This window comes from Lepidochelys kempii, chromosome 7 (genome assembly GCF_965140265.1).
Source record: "Lepidochelys kempii isolate rLepKem1 chromosome 7, rLepKem1.hap2, whole genome shotgun sequence".
NCBI classification, from domain to species: Eukaryota; Metazoa; Chordata; order Testudines; family Cheloniidae; genus Lepidochelys; species Lepidochelys kempii.
Window position 1 is genome coordinate 26,153,705 of NC_133262.1, and position 21,293 is coordinate 26,174,997.

A 21,293-nucleotide genomic window follows, 5' to 3' on the forward strand; every position below is an offset into this window, starting at 1 on the left:
AATCAATATAGGGTGGGGGAATTAAAACAATGAAAAACTATTGATTTAGCTCAAAGGAAGGCTGAAGACATACTAAGACTGAAATTAATCTTCTGAATTCTTACTTGAGGGTGAGGGGTAAGCTTCCTTAATCTCTAGGCAGTGGTGGGCAATATGCAGCCCATAGGCCAATCTGCTGGCAGGCTGCGAGGCAGTTTGTTTACATTGACTGTCTGCAGGCATGGCTGCCTGCAGCTCCCAGTGGCTGTGGTTCGCTGTTCCCTGCCAGTGGGAGCTGTGGGAAGTGGCGCGAGCCACAGGGATGTGCTGGCTGCTGCTTCCCGCAGCTCCCATTGTCTGGGAGCGATGAACTGGGAGCTGCGGGCAGACGGGCATTTACTGGTCAATGTAAACAGTCTCGCGGCCCACCAGCGGATTACCCTGAATGGCCGCAGGTTGCCAGTCACTGCCCGAGGGTCACCTGCCGCCTGCTGAAAGGACCTGCATGGCCCAAGAAGATCCAAAGAGGCACACTTGAAATGAATTTCTACACCAAGAATGATTAAAGGATTAGAAAACATACCTTATAGTGATATACTCAAGGAGCTAAAACTATTTAGTTTAACAAAGAAAAGGCTGAGTGGTGACTTGATTACAGTCTGAGCCCTGACATGGGGAACATATATTTAATAATGGGCTCTTCAGTCTAGCAGAGAAAGGTGTAACATGATCAAATGAGTAGAAGTTGAAGCTAGACAAATTCAGACTGGAATTAAGTTACTTATATATATATTTCATGGTGAGAGTAATTAATCATTGGAATACTTTACCAAGCGTCATGATGTATTCTCCATCTCTAACAAATTTTAAATCTAGATTGGATCTTTTTCTAAAAGATATGCTCTAGGAATTATTTTGGTTTAGTTCTGGGGCCTGTGCTGTACAGGAGATCAGACAGGATGATCACAATGGTCCCTTCTGGCTGTAAAATCTATGAAAGTTTTAAAGTTGTGTGTGTTTGTTTGTTTTGGTGAATTTCTGTTTGTTTTTTGTTTTTGTTTTTACATTAAAAGCAGACAGGACCTGTATTTTTAAAAGTTCCTGGTGACTAAAGAATTAGTGAAATGATGACATGACAAGAGCCCAGAAGTGTGAGAATTGAGCAACTGAGAGGGGAAAGGACTTCTAACCTAACTCTTAGAACTTTGCTTTTTGTTAGCACTTAGTTAAATTCAATTACCAACATTTTCGATAAAGGATTTTATTATTAAACATCCTTGGCTCTTTCAGTTAAGGAGCAAGAAATCAAAATAAATATGCATGGAGACATCCAACCTTCTTTGGAAGACAGTTTGCTTTGTAAAGTGTGTTTATTTTTGATTGCCAAGTATTGGTAGGTATGCTGTACTGTGCTGCTGGAATGTAGCCGAAAGAGGCTCCACGTGGCCCCTGCGCTCATCTGAATCCTGGGAGTTGGGGAATGCTGGCCTATCAGCACCCTCCTCCCCCAACTAGCCAATGGGTGACAGAGATTCCACTGGGAGGAGTTACCAATAGTCCTTTGGCAAGTGCCCTTACTACTGGGGACTGTCTCTTTTTTACCACTGGCGCCATCAATTTTCCCCACCCTTTGATGCGGGTGGGTGGCATTTATAAAGATATGCAATATGTTCTACAGGAAAAATTAGGGGAGATCAGACTTGATAATTCTGCTATTCCTTAGGTCTGGTCTACACTAGAAAATTAGGTTGTCATAACTATGTTGCACAGGGGCATAGGCACTGATTCCGTGGGCACTCTGGGGCTGGAGCACCCGTGGGGAAAAATTAGTGGGTGCTCTGCACCCACCAGCAGCCAAGCTCACCTCCTCCTCCCCCCACCCCGAGCGCCCCACGTCCCCGCTCCTCCACTTACCTCCCAGTGTTTCCTGCCTGGCCACGTTAGCAAGCTTCGGGGGTGGGTGGGAGAGGAGCGGGAATGTGGCGCGCTCAGGGGAAGAGGCAGGACCAGGGCGGGGATTTGGGGAAGGAATTGGTATATTGGCAGGGAGGGGGTGGAGTTGGGGCGGGGACTTTGGGGAAGGGTTTGGAATGGGGGTGGGAAGAGATGGGGCAGGGGCGGGGCTTCATGGAAGGGGTGTAGTGGGGGCGGGGCTGGGGTGGGTCGAGCACCCATGGGAAGGAGGGGAAGTCGGTGCCTATACTCAGGGATGTGGATATTTCATTTCCCTAAGTGGCGTAATTCAACTGACCTACGTCCCCATGTAGACAGTGCTAGGATGACAGAAAAATTCTTCCATCTACCTAGCTACTGCCTCTCAGGGAGGTGGATTACTTACGTTAATGGCAGAATCAGTGTGGGTAGTACCTACACTGAAGCACTACGGCACAGCTTTGCCATTGTAGCATTTTTAAGTGAAGCCAGACTCTCAGAAAAGCCATAAAATGTTTTTTAAAACAAAACACATCCCCTTTCAGGCCTTTTGATGTATCAAAATAACCCTCCTCCCCCAAGGCCAGTTCAGGTTATCCTGACTCAGGCAGAAGATGATATGTTTGGAATACTGGTAAATGAGAGAGTTTCCGATTAGACCTTAAAGATTATTTCTTTACACTGTTCAAGTACTAGCTAATGTAAAGTACTAGTCAGCTGAAAACTGACTGAACTTTAATGTAAATATTTAATTAAAACAGGGGTTTAGCTTTAAAGCTATTCTAAAAAGTTAGTTGTCCAAAACATTGTAGTAAAAAAAAAGTGATGGTTTAAACTCAGTGCAGAGCCAGGACATTTTAAAAAAATAATACTGCTTTTTTTGTCTTTATTTTGAATATTAGAGTTAGCAAAAAACCTAAACCTCCAAAAAATTTTTAAAAGGCAGTACTGACTTTCTACTCACCTATATTTGATAATAATGTAATTGCTCATTCATTCAGCATGCCTGCTATCCAACATGCTTAATATTGCTTTTGGGGCAAACGGTTTTCGTTGTTGGAATTTTGTGAACACACAATAAGTATTAATTGCTGTCACTTTGCCTGACAGCAGTAGAATGCCTGACAGCTTTATTTTACAATCTTATACATTCTAAGATGCATATTCAACAACATTCCTTTTCTCGCCTTCATGCGCCATTCCATTCATTAGCGAGAATCAAATCCAGGAAAGAGCACCTCCTGTGAGGTGATGAATGCCCTCAACTCCCATTAACATCAGTGGGGGTTCAGGGTGCTCAGCAACGTGGACGATCAGGTGGTAGTAATCCGTTAAATTCTCATGCACAGTATATATATATATTGTTGTAACACACTACAACAGTGAGTATTCTGAAAATTTCTGAAATTATTGCTTAAATTATATGTTAGATGAAATTTACTATATTTGTAAAAAGACTATAATAATACCAGCAATCCAGTTTCAGAGCATGATTTAAAAATAATCTAAATGTGAATGTTGCCATTTGGTATATTGTAATGGTGTATGTTAGCAACATTTTAAAAAATTTGAACATATCAATATGTATTTTTATCCCTCTAGTTTTTTTAATTTAGTTTTTCAAACTCTTAACAGATATTTTAAAATATAAAGAATCATATTGTGTGGTTGTGACTGGTTTACAACCCCCCCTCTCATTTGATCATTGCTCATACCTCTATGCAATAAACCAAGAAAGGACATTTTAATTTTGATAAACACAATGTCTAGTGCATATATGAACAGGCTTTTTGTTCATTATCTTTTTAGTATAGATAAAGTAAAATGATAAAAGTGCTGTAGAACTCAGATTAGCTAATGAATGCACCCTTCTATACAATGTACTTTACTTCTCCATTTTCCAACTTTTCCTCACTTTTTGTTTTTAATACAGTAATAAATGTAAAAAAAGAAACTCAAAGAAAATTATATCCTGCTTTTCTTGGTAATGTGTTGAGTCACAATTAAAACAAGAAAAATCCCAGATAAAGCTAACAATAAAGCATAAATACCTCCAGTTCTGGGCCACTGGTTATAAAAGCATGCATTCCTCAAAACTTGGATAAGTCCTGCTTACCAGTCTATGGTGAGGGTATATTTTAAAGAATTCATAAAGAGTGCCAAGACACTTTTATTTGTGAAGTAGGCATGCATCTTTTCCAGAAACCTTTTGTCAACTGAGGTGTTTAAAAATGTTGGGAGGATAAATTATAAGGGAGAGTACAGAGACACTGTGTCTTCTTTCTTTCTCTCATCTCCCAGTCCTTTTTATATCTGTTATTTTGTTTTCCTTTTACTCCCAGGGAACTTTAGAAGTACTGAACTATATCCAGACTGTTTGGAGGGCTTTCTGAGCATATTAAAAATCAGGTTGCTAATGTCTATACTTACTTAGCAATGCATATTATTTTGTGTTTTTTAGTAAGCTTTCAATGAAGTTACAGATGTTGGAGCTCTCGTAATGAGAACATTGGCAAGTCTTCAGGTGTTTCACTATTGCAGGAGGAGCTTGTTTCCAGGGTTTGGTGGTGACAGCTAGGAGATGCTGGACCAGGGAGGAGAAAGAGACTGTAAATGGTGTTTGAGATTCCCAAGTGGAGTTGCCAGGATTATCGTGGTGCAGCAATGCCACAATAATTAAGGTTGCGTCACAACTTCTGTTTAAAGGTTGACCTTTCTAAGTTATCTAAAATTGACATGTTTAGTTGGATACCCTTTGAAATTTGATGTGCCTTACGAGAGTGCAGGGTAGGATTAGTGACCTAAATTTAGGGTCATTTGAGCTAGGAGTTGCAGAGATATAAACCCTGAAAAAATTGCCATTTTTTCAAAAAGTTTTTAGGAGATGTGGTGGTGGTGTTTTTGCTCAGAGATAGAGATCAAACTATTGACGTGATACAGGTCAAAATTGTCTCTATCTGTTGAGTTTTGCCCAAGTTTAGTACCCACAAAATCTTTGGGGATCCAACCTGAGAATGGTGTTTGGGATGCAGGAGGGGGCTCAGGGCTGGGGCAGGCAGTTGGGGTGTGGGGGTGTTGTGGGGTGTGGGCTCAGGGAGGGAGTTTGGTGTGGGAGGGGACTCCGGGCTGGGGCAGGAGGTTGGGGTGCGGGAGGGGGTTCCGGATGTGGAGTCTGGGAGGAACTTACTGCAGCTTCCAGGAAGCAGCCACCAGGTCCCTTCAGCCCCTAGGTGCATAGACGGCCAGGGAGGCTCCGCGTGCTGCCCTCGTGCCTGCAGGCGCTGTTCCTGCAGCTCCAATTGGTCACAGTTTCCGGCCAATGGGAGATGCGGAGCCGGCACTCAGGGCGGGGGCAGGGCGCAGAGCCTCCCTGTGCCTAGGGGCTGCAGGGACCTGGTGGCTGCTTCTGGGAGTTGCATGGAGCCAGGGCAGGTAGGGAGCCTGCCTTCGCCCAGGGCCCCTGCTGCACCACCAACAGGACTTTTAACAGCCCGGTTGGCAGTGCCGATTAGAGCCACCAGGGTCCCTTTTTCACCGGGTGTTCTGGTCAAAGACCGGATGCCTGGCAACCCTGTGTACTGAGGATCTGTACCAAGCTTCTTGTGTTTTTGTTTGTTTGTTTTTTGTTTTTGTTTCTTTAAGGTCTACAAGTCACAGACCAGGAAATCTATGTAATATAACACAATCAGCAACATTTTACATGTAGACTGATTGTTCAGTTTACAGATGATCAGATGCTACAATGGGGGATATGTTATAAATAGACAGATATCATCTATGCATGCAATGCGCTTGTGAGTCATTAGGAGATAAAAATATAGACAGGTACAAATGTAGAAAATTTCTCACAAGCTTCAATTCATTGGAAGTGATTTAGCTCTAGCAAAATCCAAACGGGATCTTAAGAAAATTAGTGGTTCTGTGTAGAAATATGTAAACAGAATGAAAATATAATAATGAATATAAAACAAATCTCAGAGCTTTGTGAAGATTATATTCTTGCATGAAAACTGTATAATGTATACCACAAGAATATTCGTGAACTTGGAAATATAGTAGTAAACCAGTACTAGATTTAAAAGCTTGAGTTTTAAGGCTAAATAAAAATAGACAGTAAAATTCAAATAAAATCCAGTGTGTGAGACTTAAGTAGATCAAGTGAGTCCATGATATTATTAAGTATCAGAGGGGTAGCCGTGTTAGTCTGGATCTGTAAAAGCGGCAAAGAGTCCTGTGGCACCTTATAGACTAACAGATGTACTGGAGCATAAGCTTTCGTGGGTGAATACCCACTTTGTCGGATGCATGATATTATTGTCAGCAGAGTACAGGTGATGAGATGAGGCAGAAATCTTGAAAATAAATGAAACCTAATTTAGAACAGCCATCAAGAAGTACTTTCTTCCTAAAAAAGACTATTCTCTATTCTCTGAGATCTTCAGGGGAGACCCTAGAATAAAATACCCAATAATTTTCTTTCTGAGCATGCGTGCTTAAGAGGCCCCAAATCCTTTTATACATTAAACAATATCTGATATTAAAATAATAACAGGTAGCTTTAGAAATTAATATAAAATACACATTTAAAAGCTATTAAAATAAACTGTTGAGACAATAAATGTGCAGTTTTTAATATTTCTAGGGCCACTAAATTGAAATGATTGGATTTTTAAAAAATGGAAAGTAACTGTTTAAAGAAAATATGACCCTGATCCATATCTAATGTGGACCAAATCCTACACTCTGTCCCAGTCCTGAGTAAATGAGCTTGGGAGGAAGAGGGGCCACAGAAAAGTTTGGGTGGGGATGGGGAAGAATGCAGTCCTCCCAAGCTGTCCACAGAGCTGTATTGGAGCTGCTCCAGGCCTGCTACTACAACCTCTGTAGCTTCAGTGGCAGGTGGATGCATGTGGTTGTGGATCTCCTGACTTTGTTCCTAAAGCCCCTTCTGGGGTAATATGCAGGAGATGCTTATCATTGGCATGATCTCTCTTTGATTTTCTCTCCAGCCTCCATGCCCTGGAACCCCATTGGTTTTTCTCTGGTTTAGGACACTCCATGCTTGAGGGATGGGGGCGGCAGTGTTTGTTTCTATATGAATTACATTTTGTGCTGGTAGCATTTATTCAAGAGAAACGCTGTAAATGGAATTTAATTTCCAGGGTCTAAATCCCCTGCATGTGCCTCCTCCTCAGCCCAAGCTCACTAACTAGGTTTAGTGCCAGTAGATTCTAAAAGTGGTGAGGGGTGGCTGCTACTATGACCCTGAGGTAAGTGTCCCCTGCTGGCCCCTGAATTCTGATACCTGGGGGATGCAGGAAATCCCTGTGGAGCTAGCTTGTATGGATCTCAGGAAGGGGGACCCTCCGTGTAGGTGCCCCCAAAACCTTTCTTGTCTCCTCCTTGCAGCAATTCTAAACTGCTTCTATTGCATCTGGGGCTCTTCACAGCCATACAGAAAGCGACAGGATTTGCCCACAATTAATTGATTTGCTCCCACATAAGGAAACACTTTTGTATGCTGTATTTTGCACTGGCTACAGATCTGTAAAATTCAAAATTAGATATGCAATGGATTTCAAATTAAAATACACGTGAACTGCAGATGTTTCTTAAGTAATTTTTCAGTTGCTGTTTCTTCACTTATTTTTTTTTCTTGTTTTCAGAACTTTCACATATAGGTAACATTATTAAAACAGAAATGTGAGCATATCACACAAGCACATAGTAAAGGAGGAGTCTAGGGAAAAGCAAGGCCTCTTTCTACAAGCTCAGCTTTAGGCACTGAAGAAAAAAATCGGTGTTGAACAGGACCCAAATTATTGCTCTCTTACAGTCATTAATCTTACAGACTTCATACATGCTAGAGAAGGAGGGCATTGAACAGACTGCAGCTAAAAAAGGAGGGCTAAGTAGCTTAATAAGTGAATTAAAGGAGCCAATTGAAGGAGCCAATGTCATACCCATACCAGATGGTGGTAGAAATGGTGGCACTAGAACACCAGACACGGTGCTGATATACTGCAGGTGAGTCCTATGTTTCTCTGAGACACAACCTCACCAGTGCCTCAACCCTCCCATATCTGCAGCTTTTAAGTGAGTTCAGTTTAAACAATACTAAGGATTTTGGTAGTCCATTACCACTGCATCTCCGTGCTTATCACCGTGCCAACTGCTTATCAGTGTGGCAGGGAGTTGCTCTTGGTGGTGGGAAGAACATACAAATTAGCTGCCTGATCTTTGAGTTGCTCTATGTAAGCAGTGTCAGGATGAGCTCCACCCTGATGTCTGGTGGTGAGGTGTGGCAAGTTGTGGAAAAGAACTTCAGGGGCTGATCTCATTTGCATAGGCACACCCATCCCGCCTAGAATGAGGCCATAGCTGCCCAAATGGTCACTTTGGCTGCTGTGGGATCCCCAGCGTCTCTGTTATTGGGGCAGGAAGAATAAATTGTTGTTACGCTGATTATGGGAACTGTGCTTGGAACTGCACTTGGCCTTTTGTTATGATGGAGGGACTCACCATCAACTAAGTAGCACTCGCTAGGCAAGGGTCATGGGTTCCAAAACTCTGTGAATGGAGAGAGGTTGGGGACAGGTATTTATACTTGGTGGTATGGGCCCCTTGGTGAGGGCCTTCCATGCTAATTGCACTTCCTCCTCTCTCCACTGTGGAATATCAGAGCTAATTTTGATTCCATTAGGAGTCTAGTTACAGGCTGCTGAGCTCACTTTGGGCTAATAGTGCACCAGCACTGAGGCTCCCCTACTACAAGCTGAATTCACCAAAGAGCTGAACTGACTAAGAGCTGAAATCACTGAGCATTGTGTTAAGTAGTGCGGGAGCCTGAAGATATATTGTGGAGCAGTTTGCGGGATGGCTGGAGTGCCTTGTGGACAAGCTGGTGGAGCAGTTCGTGGGACAGCAGGAGCTGCTTGTGGGCTGTGGAGCGGAGCTGAGCGAAGGAGTTCGTGGGGCGGCTGGCAGAGCAGAGCGGAGCGGAGGCCTATGGAGCTGTGGGGCGGTCAGCTTCAGATCGGTTTCAGAGTAACAGCCGTGTTAGTCTGTATTCGCAAAAAGAAAAGGAGTACTTGTGGCACCTTAGAGACTAACCAATTTATTTGAGCATGAGCTTTCGTGAGCTACAGCTCACTTCATCGGATGCATACCGTGGAAACTGCAGCAGACTTTATATACACACAGAGAATATGAAACAATACCTCCTCCCACCCCACTGTCCTGCTGGTAATAGCTTATCTAAAGTGATCATCAAGTTGGGCCGGGATAGTGAGTTTGTGTGTGTGGTTTTTGGGAGGGGGGTGGAGGGGTGAGAGAACCTGGATTTGTGCAGGAAATGGCCCAACTTGATTGTCATGCACACTGTGTGGAGAGTTGTCACTTTGGATGGGCTATCACCAGCAGGAGAGTGAATTTGTGTGGGGGGGTGGAGGGCGAGAAAACCTGGATTTGTGCTGGAAATGGCCCAACTTGATGATCACTTTAGATAAGCTATTACCAGCAGGACAGTGGGGTGGGAGGAGGTATTGTTTCATATTCTCTGTGTGTATATAAAGTCTGCTGCAGTTTCCACGGTATGCATCCGATGAAGTGAGCTGTAGCTCACGAAAGCTCATGCTCAAATAAATTGGTTAGTCTCTAAGGTGCCACAAGTACTCCTTTTCTTTCAGCTTCAGATCATGTAAGGTGCCTCTTACCCCCGTCCCATCTCCACCCAGGTTGGGAGGTAAAGCTCCACAGATAAACTTTCGAACTCTGGGGCTGCCCTGACCAGAGACTTTTGGGTCATTGGACTTTTGGTACTTTGGGTGATTTGGGGTTGCTGGATTCAAGAACCAAAGGGAAAGGGGCATGCCCCAATTTGCTTGGGGTGGGTTTTTTTTGCTCATGGGTTGTGTTATGAATCCTGTTGGTGGTGTTTCCCCAACATAATGCCACATTGTTTCTCTCTGTTATTAAAAGGCTTTTTGCTACACTCAGATTATGTGCTTGCGAGAGGGGAAGTATTGCCTCTTGGAGGTGCCCAGCGGGGGTGGTATATATTTGTCCCAGGTCACTGGGTGGGGGCTCGAGCCGGTTTGCATTGTGTTATTGGAATGGATCCCCTAGATATTGAACCCGGCCCTTGTTGCTGCCAACTCTGACGGGCAGAAGGGTTACATATATATGGATCCTCACTCTATACCTATTGCACTGTTATGGGGAAGTAGAGATCGTCAGGGATTTCTGACTATATTACAAAAAAAAATATGTGGTGAGGTGATTGGGGAATTATGAGAAAGGATCAAATCGTCCCGACCCCAATAGTCATGAGGTGTTGTGTGTCCTCTGCTTCAGTGACCTTAACTTCACTCCCTGACTGTTTTGGAGCTGAGATGTCAGAAATATTGTGTACCCTAGTGAAACAAGTGCTATATACCATGTGGCAGCTGGAGCTGGCGAGACACGGATTTTGTCTCTTTACTGGGGGTACGTTTGGGCACTCAAATACTAGGATAATAGGCACTGTCGTAAGAACTTAGATAGGGAAACTGCATCGGTCTCTTCTAGGATTTGAGTTTGCCTCCATTGCAGTAGAGTCCCGTAAGACTCCAGACAGCTTCAGGGCTCAATTCCTTGGGCAAGCCTTTGGCCTATATGATTAAAATGGTTCAGCATTATTCTACAGGCTGAGTAGTTCCCATTGACTTCATTAGAATTTACCTGTATACTTCAGCCGGAGAGCGTTGCTAGAGTCTAATTTCATATCCACTATTTCTGCTTAAATAGTCAAAATTCCAGTACTTATCGGAATGGATGTGCCTGTGCGGCATCCTGAAAAGTTGAGGCTTATTTCTATATGGAAGAAACATCTGTATTTTGGGACAACAGAACTGCCTTTCACCTGCTGGGGAAAATACAAACCAACAGGAAACAGTGACTCTCGTTAAGCTGGTTAATACAAACCAATATTTTGTTAGCACTGGTTGATCCAGTTTGCCTAGGGCTATATTTGCACTAGAGAAGGGAATTATTGGAAATTGAACTGCTTGGATAGAAACAGTTTCAGCACAAACAGTTCAGTGTGTCCATTTTAGCCACACTGAAGGACATCAGAACCTTGCATTTTTGCCCCATATCCACAGCCACTATTTTAAACCATTTCCATTGCAATGCCATCCAGGTACTATTCCTATAATTACTGGCCCAACTGGCATCAAAAGTGGATTCTGGAATAATTTGAAAGGGTACTGATGCACTGCAGAATAGTACCGAGGGGACCAAGAAGAAACATTTTAGCACGTCCAAATCCATGCTGGCAATGAAACAGCTCAGACTGAAGTGGTTTACGCTATACTGATTCTTAGACCTATTGAAAAGCTAGTCTACCCCCAACAGTTTTTAGAATCCATGTAAACCAGTTGAAACATCCTTGTATGAGGTCATGGATGGTTTATAAATCTTGGAGATTAGAATGGTTTACAAAGGTACATTTCTCTAGTATAGAGATAGGTAGGGGCTATGGCAAGTGGGGACTTGTTTTTGTCTTTGTTTGCACTAATGTCTGTAATTGTTTTTTCTAAAATGGTTCAAACACAGTGGCAATGATTTAATATTCTAGCTGTTATTCTTGATTTAAAAATATTTACATTCCTTCCCCCTCTATCCCCCTCCACCAAAAAAACCCTCCTCTCAACACAAATGTAGAATGGACATTATAGAATTAGAATAGGGTACCTGTATGTAGTGGTAATGTCCTGGTAGGGTGACCAGACAGCAAGTGTGAAAAATTGGGACAGGGGGTGGGAGGTAATAGGAGCCTATATAAGAAAAAGACCCCAAAATCGGGACTGTCTCTATAAAATTGGGACATTTGATCACCCTATGTCCTGGGGAAATGCTTAAAAATTGCTGGATTTAAGTGACTTAGACTTGGTGCTGCTGCTCTGAATGAATCCTCTCTTTAAGAAATTATTTTAGATCTGGTTTAGTTATCGCAGCCAAGTTACTTAATTTCACAGATTGCTTGGAATGCTTGTTTGTTGTTTAAAAAAAAATCAGTGAAGGTTCATAGTAATGGGTGATAAATGTGGATCAGATGTTCCTGATATTATCAGATTCTTTATTATTATTTTATTTTTATCGGTTATGAAATTATCAGTAACTTTAACTGTTCTGATTATTTAAATCAGTTACAAAAGTAAGCCTGCTACAGAAATACCATTATGACATCAAATGCAGAAAAGGAGATTTGACAGTCCCTCCTTTACTTGAGGAAAGAATTAACTGTTTATAATATACTTTTTTCCTTCGAATAGACAAACAACAAATACCAACAAGTCTGTGGTTTATAGTTCCAGTCATCTTTCTAATAATTTATAATTGTCCTGAAGACAATTATTCTCTGAAATTAACTGTCTTATTGTAAACCTTGAAATTTAGCTTAACAATATCTGTTTCTTCCACTAAAACTGAGCTATCAGAAGTACTGTGTTTTATTTAACGTCCCCTCTCTTGGCCTCCATCATGTCCCCACCAATGTGGTATTTATTAAGCTAATGTTATTAAAGGAAAACAGATATGTTGTGTTTTGAAAATATATTCATGACCTCTGGTTTCAATTTGTTTTTGTGTAGACACCAGATAGTTTCATCCCTGGTGTAATTTCATTGTGATTATTAATTAAGTGAATTGACTTAAATGACTGAAGTTACATTAGGGATATATTTGGTCCACAGTGTTACTAATTCAAAATGCCAAAAATAGTTTCTAGCACGAAAAAAATGAACAGTTGTTTCTCCATTTGAAATTCCATTAAATATGGAAATTCACAGGTAATAATCCTAAATGTAAAACAGCATTATTCTTACTTTAAAAATAATTATTCCAAGACCAGTTGATGTATACTGTGCTTTATGACCCACTTTCATCATTGTAAAGTTACTTTATATTGTATTTGTTTTAAGTTACTTTACTCAACCTTAATTATTTTTTTTCCAGATCTTCAGTGTTTGAGAAGTTATCAGTTTTTTCCTACTCGAAGAATGCAGTGAAACCATTTGCCAGCATTATTATCTGGAATTATAGGTTTAATATCCAGCATCAGTGTTACTAATTTCTTATTAAATAGTACCTCACAGTAGTAGAAAAAATGTATGGAAGTGCAAGAACAATCAGTAATTTGGAAGGCAGTCCTTCCAGGTCTCCTCGTTTGCCAAGATCTCCTCGTCTGGGCCACAGGAGAACAAGCAGCGGGGGAGGAACAGGTAAGACACTATCAATGGAAAACATCCAGTCCCTTAATGCAGCCTATGCAACATCTGGACCGATGTATCTTAGTGACCATGAAGGTGTAGCGTCTACTACTTTCCCAAAGGGCACAATGACTCTTGGAAGGGCTGCAAATCGAGCTGTGTATGGTGGTCGAGTCACAGCTATGGGGAGTAGTCCAAATATTGCTTCAGCTGGACTTTCTCACACAGATGTCCTTTCTTATACTGATCAGCATGGAGGTCTGACCACATCTTCACATCATCATCATCATCAAGTTCCCTCTATGCTGAGACAGGTAAGGGATAGCACCATGCTAGATCTACAGGCTCAGCTCAAGGAACTACAAAGAGAGAATGATCTTCTGAGAAAAGAACTGGATATCAAGGACAGTAAGCTGGGATCTTCCATGAATAGCATCAAGACTTTTTGGAGTCCTGAGCTAAAAAAGGAAAGAGTCTTGAGGAAAGAAGAAGCTGCCAGAATGTCAGTTCTTAAAGAGCAGATGAGGGTTTCTCATGAAGAGAACCAGGTAAGTAATCCTGAAAGTTTATTTCTACCAATTTACAACTAAGCACTTTATATTTTGCTTATGATACTGTGACCTGTATTGGAGCAAGTTTGGCATAATCAACAGGAATTCTGTGTCTTGTATATCTGCCTCTGGCTGCTAAGCAGTAGGAAAGCACACTAATAAGAAGCTGGATGTAGCTTATAATTTCCTTGATGCAGCATTCCTTTACATTATTGCTGAGGAGAATGACTGACTGACTGACTGACTTTGCCACTACCTGTTTTCTTATCTGTGAGACATTCTGTAGTATTTTTTTCAACAGCAGCCTAAATACATTCTGCAGGCTTCACTGAAGAGGGAATTGTACCACTTCTACACATATCTGGGAAAGGTCTGAGTAAGTATGTGGGGACACATTTTGTATAAGGTGCATAGGGATTTAGCGGCCTAGTTTCCATGAAAGCTAAAGGGAGACATGATATTAAATCCCATCGATTACATTTGATAATATTCTGTATTATACCAACCATGAAGGAAACAGGAATTGTGCTCTGTCAGCTACTTTCCTTAAAGAGACCTATCCTTAGGAAATGAACAATTTGAAAATGTTTAGTTATATTGGAAGTGTAATTACTAATGTTTCCATTCTCTGTTATAATATGATTAAAGATATAGTCATTAATGATTCATATTATTCATGATTAAATATATAGTGCCATCAGCAGAAAAGTAGCTATTCTGAGCTGTTTCCAAGAAGCGATATAGATCAATGGCAAAGGTGAGATTGCAAGTTTCTATTTTGCACAAGTTTCCTACACACACTTTCATTCATGGTCTTGTGTATTTAAAGCTGCCCCTTTTTAGAACATCTATTGATTCTCTTATGAAATAATATAATACATAATATGTTCTTCACCCTTAGAGATCTCCAATCTATGCTCCTCCATTGACAGGCAAGCAGCAATAATCAGGGTTTTTGATGCCTTCTTTTTCCCAGGTTTCTAATCACCACTATTGCTTTCTCTGTGCAGAAGCACTACTGGTAGTGTGCCTCTCTGAACTTCCCAGTGCATTTAGATGTTTCAGTGTATATTATTTCTATCTCCACAAATATTTAAGTAGAGTACCATGTGTGACTGGGTGAAAGCACTAGGTCAGCTTTTCAGACTTGATCTTTCAAGATATGTCTCAAGACTTTCTGGAGTCCTGAGCTAAAAAAGGATCTTTCAAGAAATATCTCAAGATTTCCTTCAGTTCAAAAAAATCAAGTATTGAGCAAAATTCAGAATTTTTGTCCTGTGGAAAATTCTGACATTTCAACATTTTTGTTTTCATTCTAAATCAGAATGAAAAGTCTCAATACTTTTCATAGAACAGAAATTTAAAAAAAAATTCAGTTCAGAAATGTCACATTTCTGTTCACTTTTGATCAATTGTTTCAACATTTTTGATCAAAATTAAACATTTCAACAGTCGCAAACTCAAAACATTTTGGTTTGGTTTGGTTTGTTGAAATGACCCCAAATGCTTCATTTCCAGTCAGTTCAACATTAAACTGCATGTTCCCATTTTGGAACATTGCCTTATGGGAGGTGTGGTTTGGGAGCTTGATGCCTCCATTGTCTCCTAAAAAACCAGACTACTACAAAATGCAGATTTGGGTCATCTGAAACATTTCACACATTTGTGTTGAATTTGCTGAATTGTTTCACTCTGGGAGGAAAAAAACCAAACAAAATTCCCAAACCAGAAAAACTCTTTGTTTTGAAAAAAGAAAAGGAGTACTTGTGGCACCTTAGACACTAACACTGAATGCATCTGATGAAGTGAGCTGTAGCTCACAACAGCTTATGCTCAAATAAATTGTTTAGTCTCTAAGGTGCCACAAGTACTCCTTTTCTTTTTGAGAATACACACTAACACGGCTGCTACTCTGAAACCTCTCTTTGTTTTGACATTTTCTAAATAACTCTTTGTTTCAAAATTTACTTTAACTTTTCTTATTTTTTTTTAATAAAATTGAAGTCCAAATTTTTTTATTTTGGGTTGAATCAAATGTTTCTTTTCACTCACAATAAAATTATTTCTCAATTTTCTGGTCTAGGCAGCAAGACAGTAGTGCATGAATGTAGTACTTGTCCAGGTACCAAACTGACTGCCATGGAGACTGAAGACCTCTGTTTATAGTTAATGCACTTGAAAATTTCATTCTAGTTGCTGTTATATTCTGTATTCTTCAAATTCTAGAACCCATAATATCTCTAAAACTGAAATGAATTTATAAATTTGTCTCTTGTATATGTACTGTAGGTTCTACCTAGGTACCTCAGTTTTAATCTGGAGGGGACCACTTCTATTATGTGAGGGTGGATTAGCTGATATATGTTTGTACAGAATTTGAAGATTCCAAGTGCTGTATAGATGCTAAGTATCACTATTCTCATCAGTGCTTCACTGTCTGCACCTATTCAGTCCTTGGTTTATCTTAAGAATGCCCTTGAGTGTGCCAGTCTTGGTGATGTTTCTTGTGATATGGACTGAGACAACCAACAGCCTTAATATGGTAATGAGTTTCAGTCACTCCTAATCTCTTCTATATTTAAATCAGCAATCTAGAAGCAAAAGTATCTTTTTTCCATTACCAATCCCCTGAGCCATTCAATCTTCTCCAGAAAACAAACTTAATGGAGGTAGTACTTTTCCATGAGCTGGATTGGTTTAATCCTAACCCTGAATGTCAGTCTCCATCTCACAGGATGGGGAGCTCATCTGGAGTCAGAGGACTCAAGCAAACTGGACATAATCCAAAAGAGAAATCCACATAAAGAGTGTGTAGCTCAGGTTAGTAAACTTGCACTTCAGTTTTTTTCAGTGCTCTTTAAATCAAAGCAGTGCTTATTTACACACAAACTTTAGTTCTTGCCCTCATCAAAAGCAAGGGACCCTGCACCTCTACCTTCTGCATTCAACCTTCTAATTCAAAAGTGGGGTTGTATAGCAAGGAACTGGTCACAACAAGATCCAGCACAAAACTCTTTGCCTGGGCTTGGCTTACAGATCTGTTGCAGCTATCAGCTGCTGACCATCTCCTTTTGTCTTGCATGTCAAAGGGTTCCTTTCTGCATTCTGACACGGCAGCTCTTCCTATAATGATCTTGCTTGTGAAAGTTTAAATTTAGAGAGATTGTGGCTATCCGATATAGTGTCTGATACTCTTTTACAATCTAGGTGTTCCATGTGATATTTATAATCTTCTCCCTTCAGTTTTATAGGACCACGGGAGGGGTGTTCACCAGCCCCAAAAGGGTTAAGAAAGCTGAGAAAGGGGCCAGTTAGTGAGATAGGCCACACATGAGGGATTTAAGCTGGAGAAGCAAGCCCTGACTGTAAGATGGAGCTCAGCTGAGGCTGGACTAGCATAAAGCCAGGAAGCTGGCACCAGAAAGGGTTGCAGTAAGGAAGTCTGAGAGGGAAAGATGGCACTAAGGGAAAGAGTAGGACCTCGGGGAGCCTGGCCCTGAGGGAAGGACATACCCAGAAGAGAGAAGGGTGCAGAAGAAAGCCAGTGTGAAGCGAAGTAGGAAGCAGCCCAGGGGAAAAGCCAGCAGGATTGGGGACTCAACAGACTTTGGCTTTGTGTTGTAGGGTCCCCAGGCTGGAACTTGGAGTAGTGGGTGGGCCTGAGTTCCCCTGCCAGTCACTGACTAAGTGGCATCACCTGGACAGTGGGTCTAGTGGGACTCTGCCCCAAAAGGGGAAACCACTTAGTGGCCTGGCCAGAGGACTGAGTTATGAAGAGGAAGCTGCAGCTCCTGGAATGAGAGAGGGGCTGCAGATTGTGAGAGAATGCAGGGGGAGGTGTGGGACCTGGAAGAGAGCTAATCCCCAGAACAGCCCTGAGGAGGCTCCACCCATGGTGAGTGAGTGGACTCCTGTGGCAGACCAGAATAAAGAAATTGCTGTTTACCTCATATTTTGGAATTTGTTTACAGGTTTATTGGTTGTTTGAGGGTCTGGTCTCTTGTTCTATAAAATTTCACACCTTTGAGCTTAGTCAGCATTTTTACTGTTAGAATTTATATAATCACACTGTATTGTGGTGGGCTTTCTTAGGGCAGTGTCATTTTAGTGCCTTCAGTCCAGAGATACTATTTCCTATATAGTCTAAGTCTGGTTCTTAATGACTACAAACTCTGCCTTTATTATTACATTAAGGTATTCTCTAGAGACTGGTTTCAGAGTAACAGCCGTGTTAGTCTGTATTCGCAAAAAGAAAAGGAGTACTTGTGGCACCTTAGAGACTAACCAATTTATTTGAGCATGAGCTTTCGTGAGCTACAGCTCACTTCATCGGATGCATACCGTGGAAACTGCAGCAGACTTTATATACACACAGAGAATATGAAACAATACCTCCTCCCACCCCACTGGTATTGTTTCATATTCTCTGTGTGTATATAAAGTCTGCTGCAGTTTCCACAGTATGCATCCGATGAAGTGAGCTGTAGCTCACGAAAGCTCATGCTCAAATAAATTGGTTAGTCTCTAAGGTGCCACAAGTACTCCTTTTCTCTAGAGACTATTTCTTTAACTCGGAGTGTAAGTAAATTAATAATCTGTTTTGAGTTCCTTCCATTTTTATCAGGAGATCTTCCTTTCTGTCTTTTTTGGGTCTGGATCTTTGCAAGAAAGGATATCTTTGATGCTGCTTGGATATTTAAAGTATTTAAATATTACATTACATATTTAAAATTACAATAGTCAAAGAACTATTGAGAGAGTGGGAGACTGTTCCCCTTTTTTCTGGGCCCCAAAAAGCGGGTGCCGGGATTTTCCATAGCTCAACTGATTCATTGCTATTATCTCTGAAGCTTACAAAGCTGAAAGAGTGCTTTCCTCATTTGTAAATTAGGGCCCTCTTTTGTTGGGGAGAGAGAAGGATCCTATGCAGTGGAGGTCTATAAGGACAGCAACCTGGTCAGTCTGACATCCCTTTTAAAAATACTTTCCCCTCTGCAGCTATGTCCTTTGAGTTTCATGTCCACAGGGTAGAGGTATTGTCTTGTCTCCCTATCTCTTCCTTGCTCATGCCAAATTTTTTTGTTTTTGTTTTTAATCGGGGTTGTTGGGATTGCCCAGAATACGGATTGGTGATCTATAAAGGGGAAGCAAGTTGTCTAAGATTTTTAACCTGTAAATGGTGGTTTTGCATCTTAGAATCACCAATCCGTAATGTCCCAACCAGATACTCTGTGTATATTTTTTCCTGATTGGTATTCTTACTAATCTTCTTAATTTTAGTGTATAATTCAGAAGGGATATTATAGAAGCTTTGCATGGGGATCAGAAGGCTGAGAGCAGGGAGTGCACTAAAAATCCTTCAATTCTATTTGCTCCCTGCACTGCTGCCTGAAAAGGAGAGAAAACTAGCACCATCCATTTGAACTGATGATTCCAAGATGAAGAACCACCATATAATTCTACTTTTGTGACATTGCAATAATTTACTTATATCACACTCTGATGTCCATAAACAACACTTATAACATAACTGAATGAAAAAAAACTGCATGTAAATGTCATTATTTAATAGTTGATTATCAAAACAAATAATCCACTATTGGACATAATGGGCCAAATTAATTTATTTCAGGTTTCAGAGTAACAGCCGTGTTAGTCTGTATTCGCAAAAAGAAAAGGAGTACTTGTGGTACCTTAGAGACTAACCAATTTATTTGAGCATTCGCTTTCGTGAGCTACAGCTCACTTCATCGGATGCATACTGTGGAAAGTGTAGAAGATCTTTTAAGGAGAGTGATCACTTTAGATAAGCTATTACCAGCAGGAGAGTGGGGTGAGAGGAGATATTTTTTCATGCTTTGTGTGTATATAAAAAGATCTACACTTTCCACAGTATGCATCCGATGAAGTGAGCTGTAGCTCACGGAAGCTTATGCTCAAATAAATTGGTTAGTCTCTAAATTAATTTATGTTGTTGACTTCACTGGAGTTACACCAAGGGTTAATTTGGTCCTTTGATTTTTCACAAAGCAAACTTCCAGTGAAGGTGGTTATTATTTTCTCTTTGAATATGTATTTATAAATTATCTGATCTTTTATGTTGAATTTTCTTCTCTGTTATGATAAGAGTTTGCTTCTGATTAATGAGAAAAAGATAAATGGTAGGAAGGATAATAGCAAATCCTCTGAAAGTTTGATAGATTTGCATGTAAAAGTGTTTCTTAAAATGGGTTGTGCATATCTACAGAAATATGAATGAATTGTGGATACTGCAATTACAAGGATAAAGTTGATAAAAGTAAGAAGATTTAACCAATAGAATCAGCATATGCAAAGTAGTAAAATAACTTGAATTGCGACTGGCTCCTCAAATGTTAACATATGATTTAAAGACCAGTGTCCCGAACAGTCAATAAAAATAAATGAACAAACATGCAGGAAAGTAGTTTCACTTCCTAATATTAATTAATTCACATTTATTTACAATAAAATCTAGCATGCTCAAGCAAATATATTAACATGAATTACAAGCTTTACTCATCTTGCAGTTCTGATGACATCACACAAGCTATACTTTTTTATGTTAATCATTTTGTTTGGCTGTATGATCTAATCCCTGAGTTACCCGTATAATATCTACTTTCAAACTAAGGCCCCAACGCTGCAATGAGCTTCATGCAGGTGAAGTGGCTCTGCATGGGCCTAATTGGAGCTCATTGTCGAACTGGGCCCTAATTTGCTCTTTATCTGCTGTACAGTAGTGTATATCAATATCGCTGTGTGTATGTGTATTCACACATACACACAAACAATATCACAATTTGTGAAGTTGTTGTTGTACATACTCATCATAAAGTACAAGGTTACATGCATAATGATGATCTGAATAACCTGAGAAGTGCAAGTACTCTATGCTTGTCTTACTGGTCTTCATGAGGTGTGTTATCACTTTTATAAATGGGTTACAAAATCCCAAGAAAACATATTACCTGAAATATTTGTATTGAACATTTATTTCACCAAGATAAAGTAAGCCATTTAAATTGTTTTCACCTCCGCTTCATAACTCAGTATTTGAGACTTATTAAAGTCTATTTTAAGGTCTCACTTTGAGCTTGTAGTTCAGCATGCTCATACACCCTATTTTCTGTTTCTCAGTATTCTGCTGTTCTGTTTTCTTCAACTTTTCTTTTTAAAATCTCTTCTCTGTTAACAGCTGCATGTTTACTTGCTGGTTTTAACTTTATTTTGGATGGTATTTTCATTAAATTCTTCACTTTCATTCATTGAGATTGATGACATTTTAGGTAAGTGAGACACATTTCCAGTTTATTTTCTGCTTTAACTGTTTAAGATGTGAAAAAATGATGAAAAAATACAGGGTTATTAATAAAACTGTCAGGTTGTGCCAGATATAGTTGGGACCTTTTGATTGTAAGTCTGGTGTGTTGTTTCATAGTGGCCTTTTATACATATGTATTTAGGCATTCTTAAGTAATTTATATTAAACCTTCTTAGAAGAATTTTTATTGTGATTATAACTATAACCTAAAGTGCTTGTAACCTGTGTAAGTATGTG

At 40.4% G+C, this 21,293-nt stretch overlaps 1 protein-coding gene across 10 annotated transcripts in view; it reads left to right on the plus strand.

Annotated features, from left to right (window-relative positions):
* ERC2 (ELKS/RAB6-interacting/CAST family member 2) overlaps positions 1-21,293 on the plus strand; it is an 830,030-nt gene that overhangs the window by 15,047 nt on the left and 793,690 nt on the right. For all 10 annotated transcript variants that reach the window (XR_012159812.1, XR_012159814.1, XR_012159815.1 and 7 more), the window contains exon 2: positions 12,910-13,711. Coding sequence is in view for 1 of the 10 variants with exons in the window: in XM_073351518.1 (XP_073207619.1) it covers positions 13,061-13,711 (651 nt within the window). In the remaining 9 variants the exon portion in view is untranslated. The remainder of the gene's footprint in view (positions 1-12,909; positions 13,712-21,293) is intronic.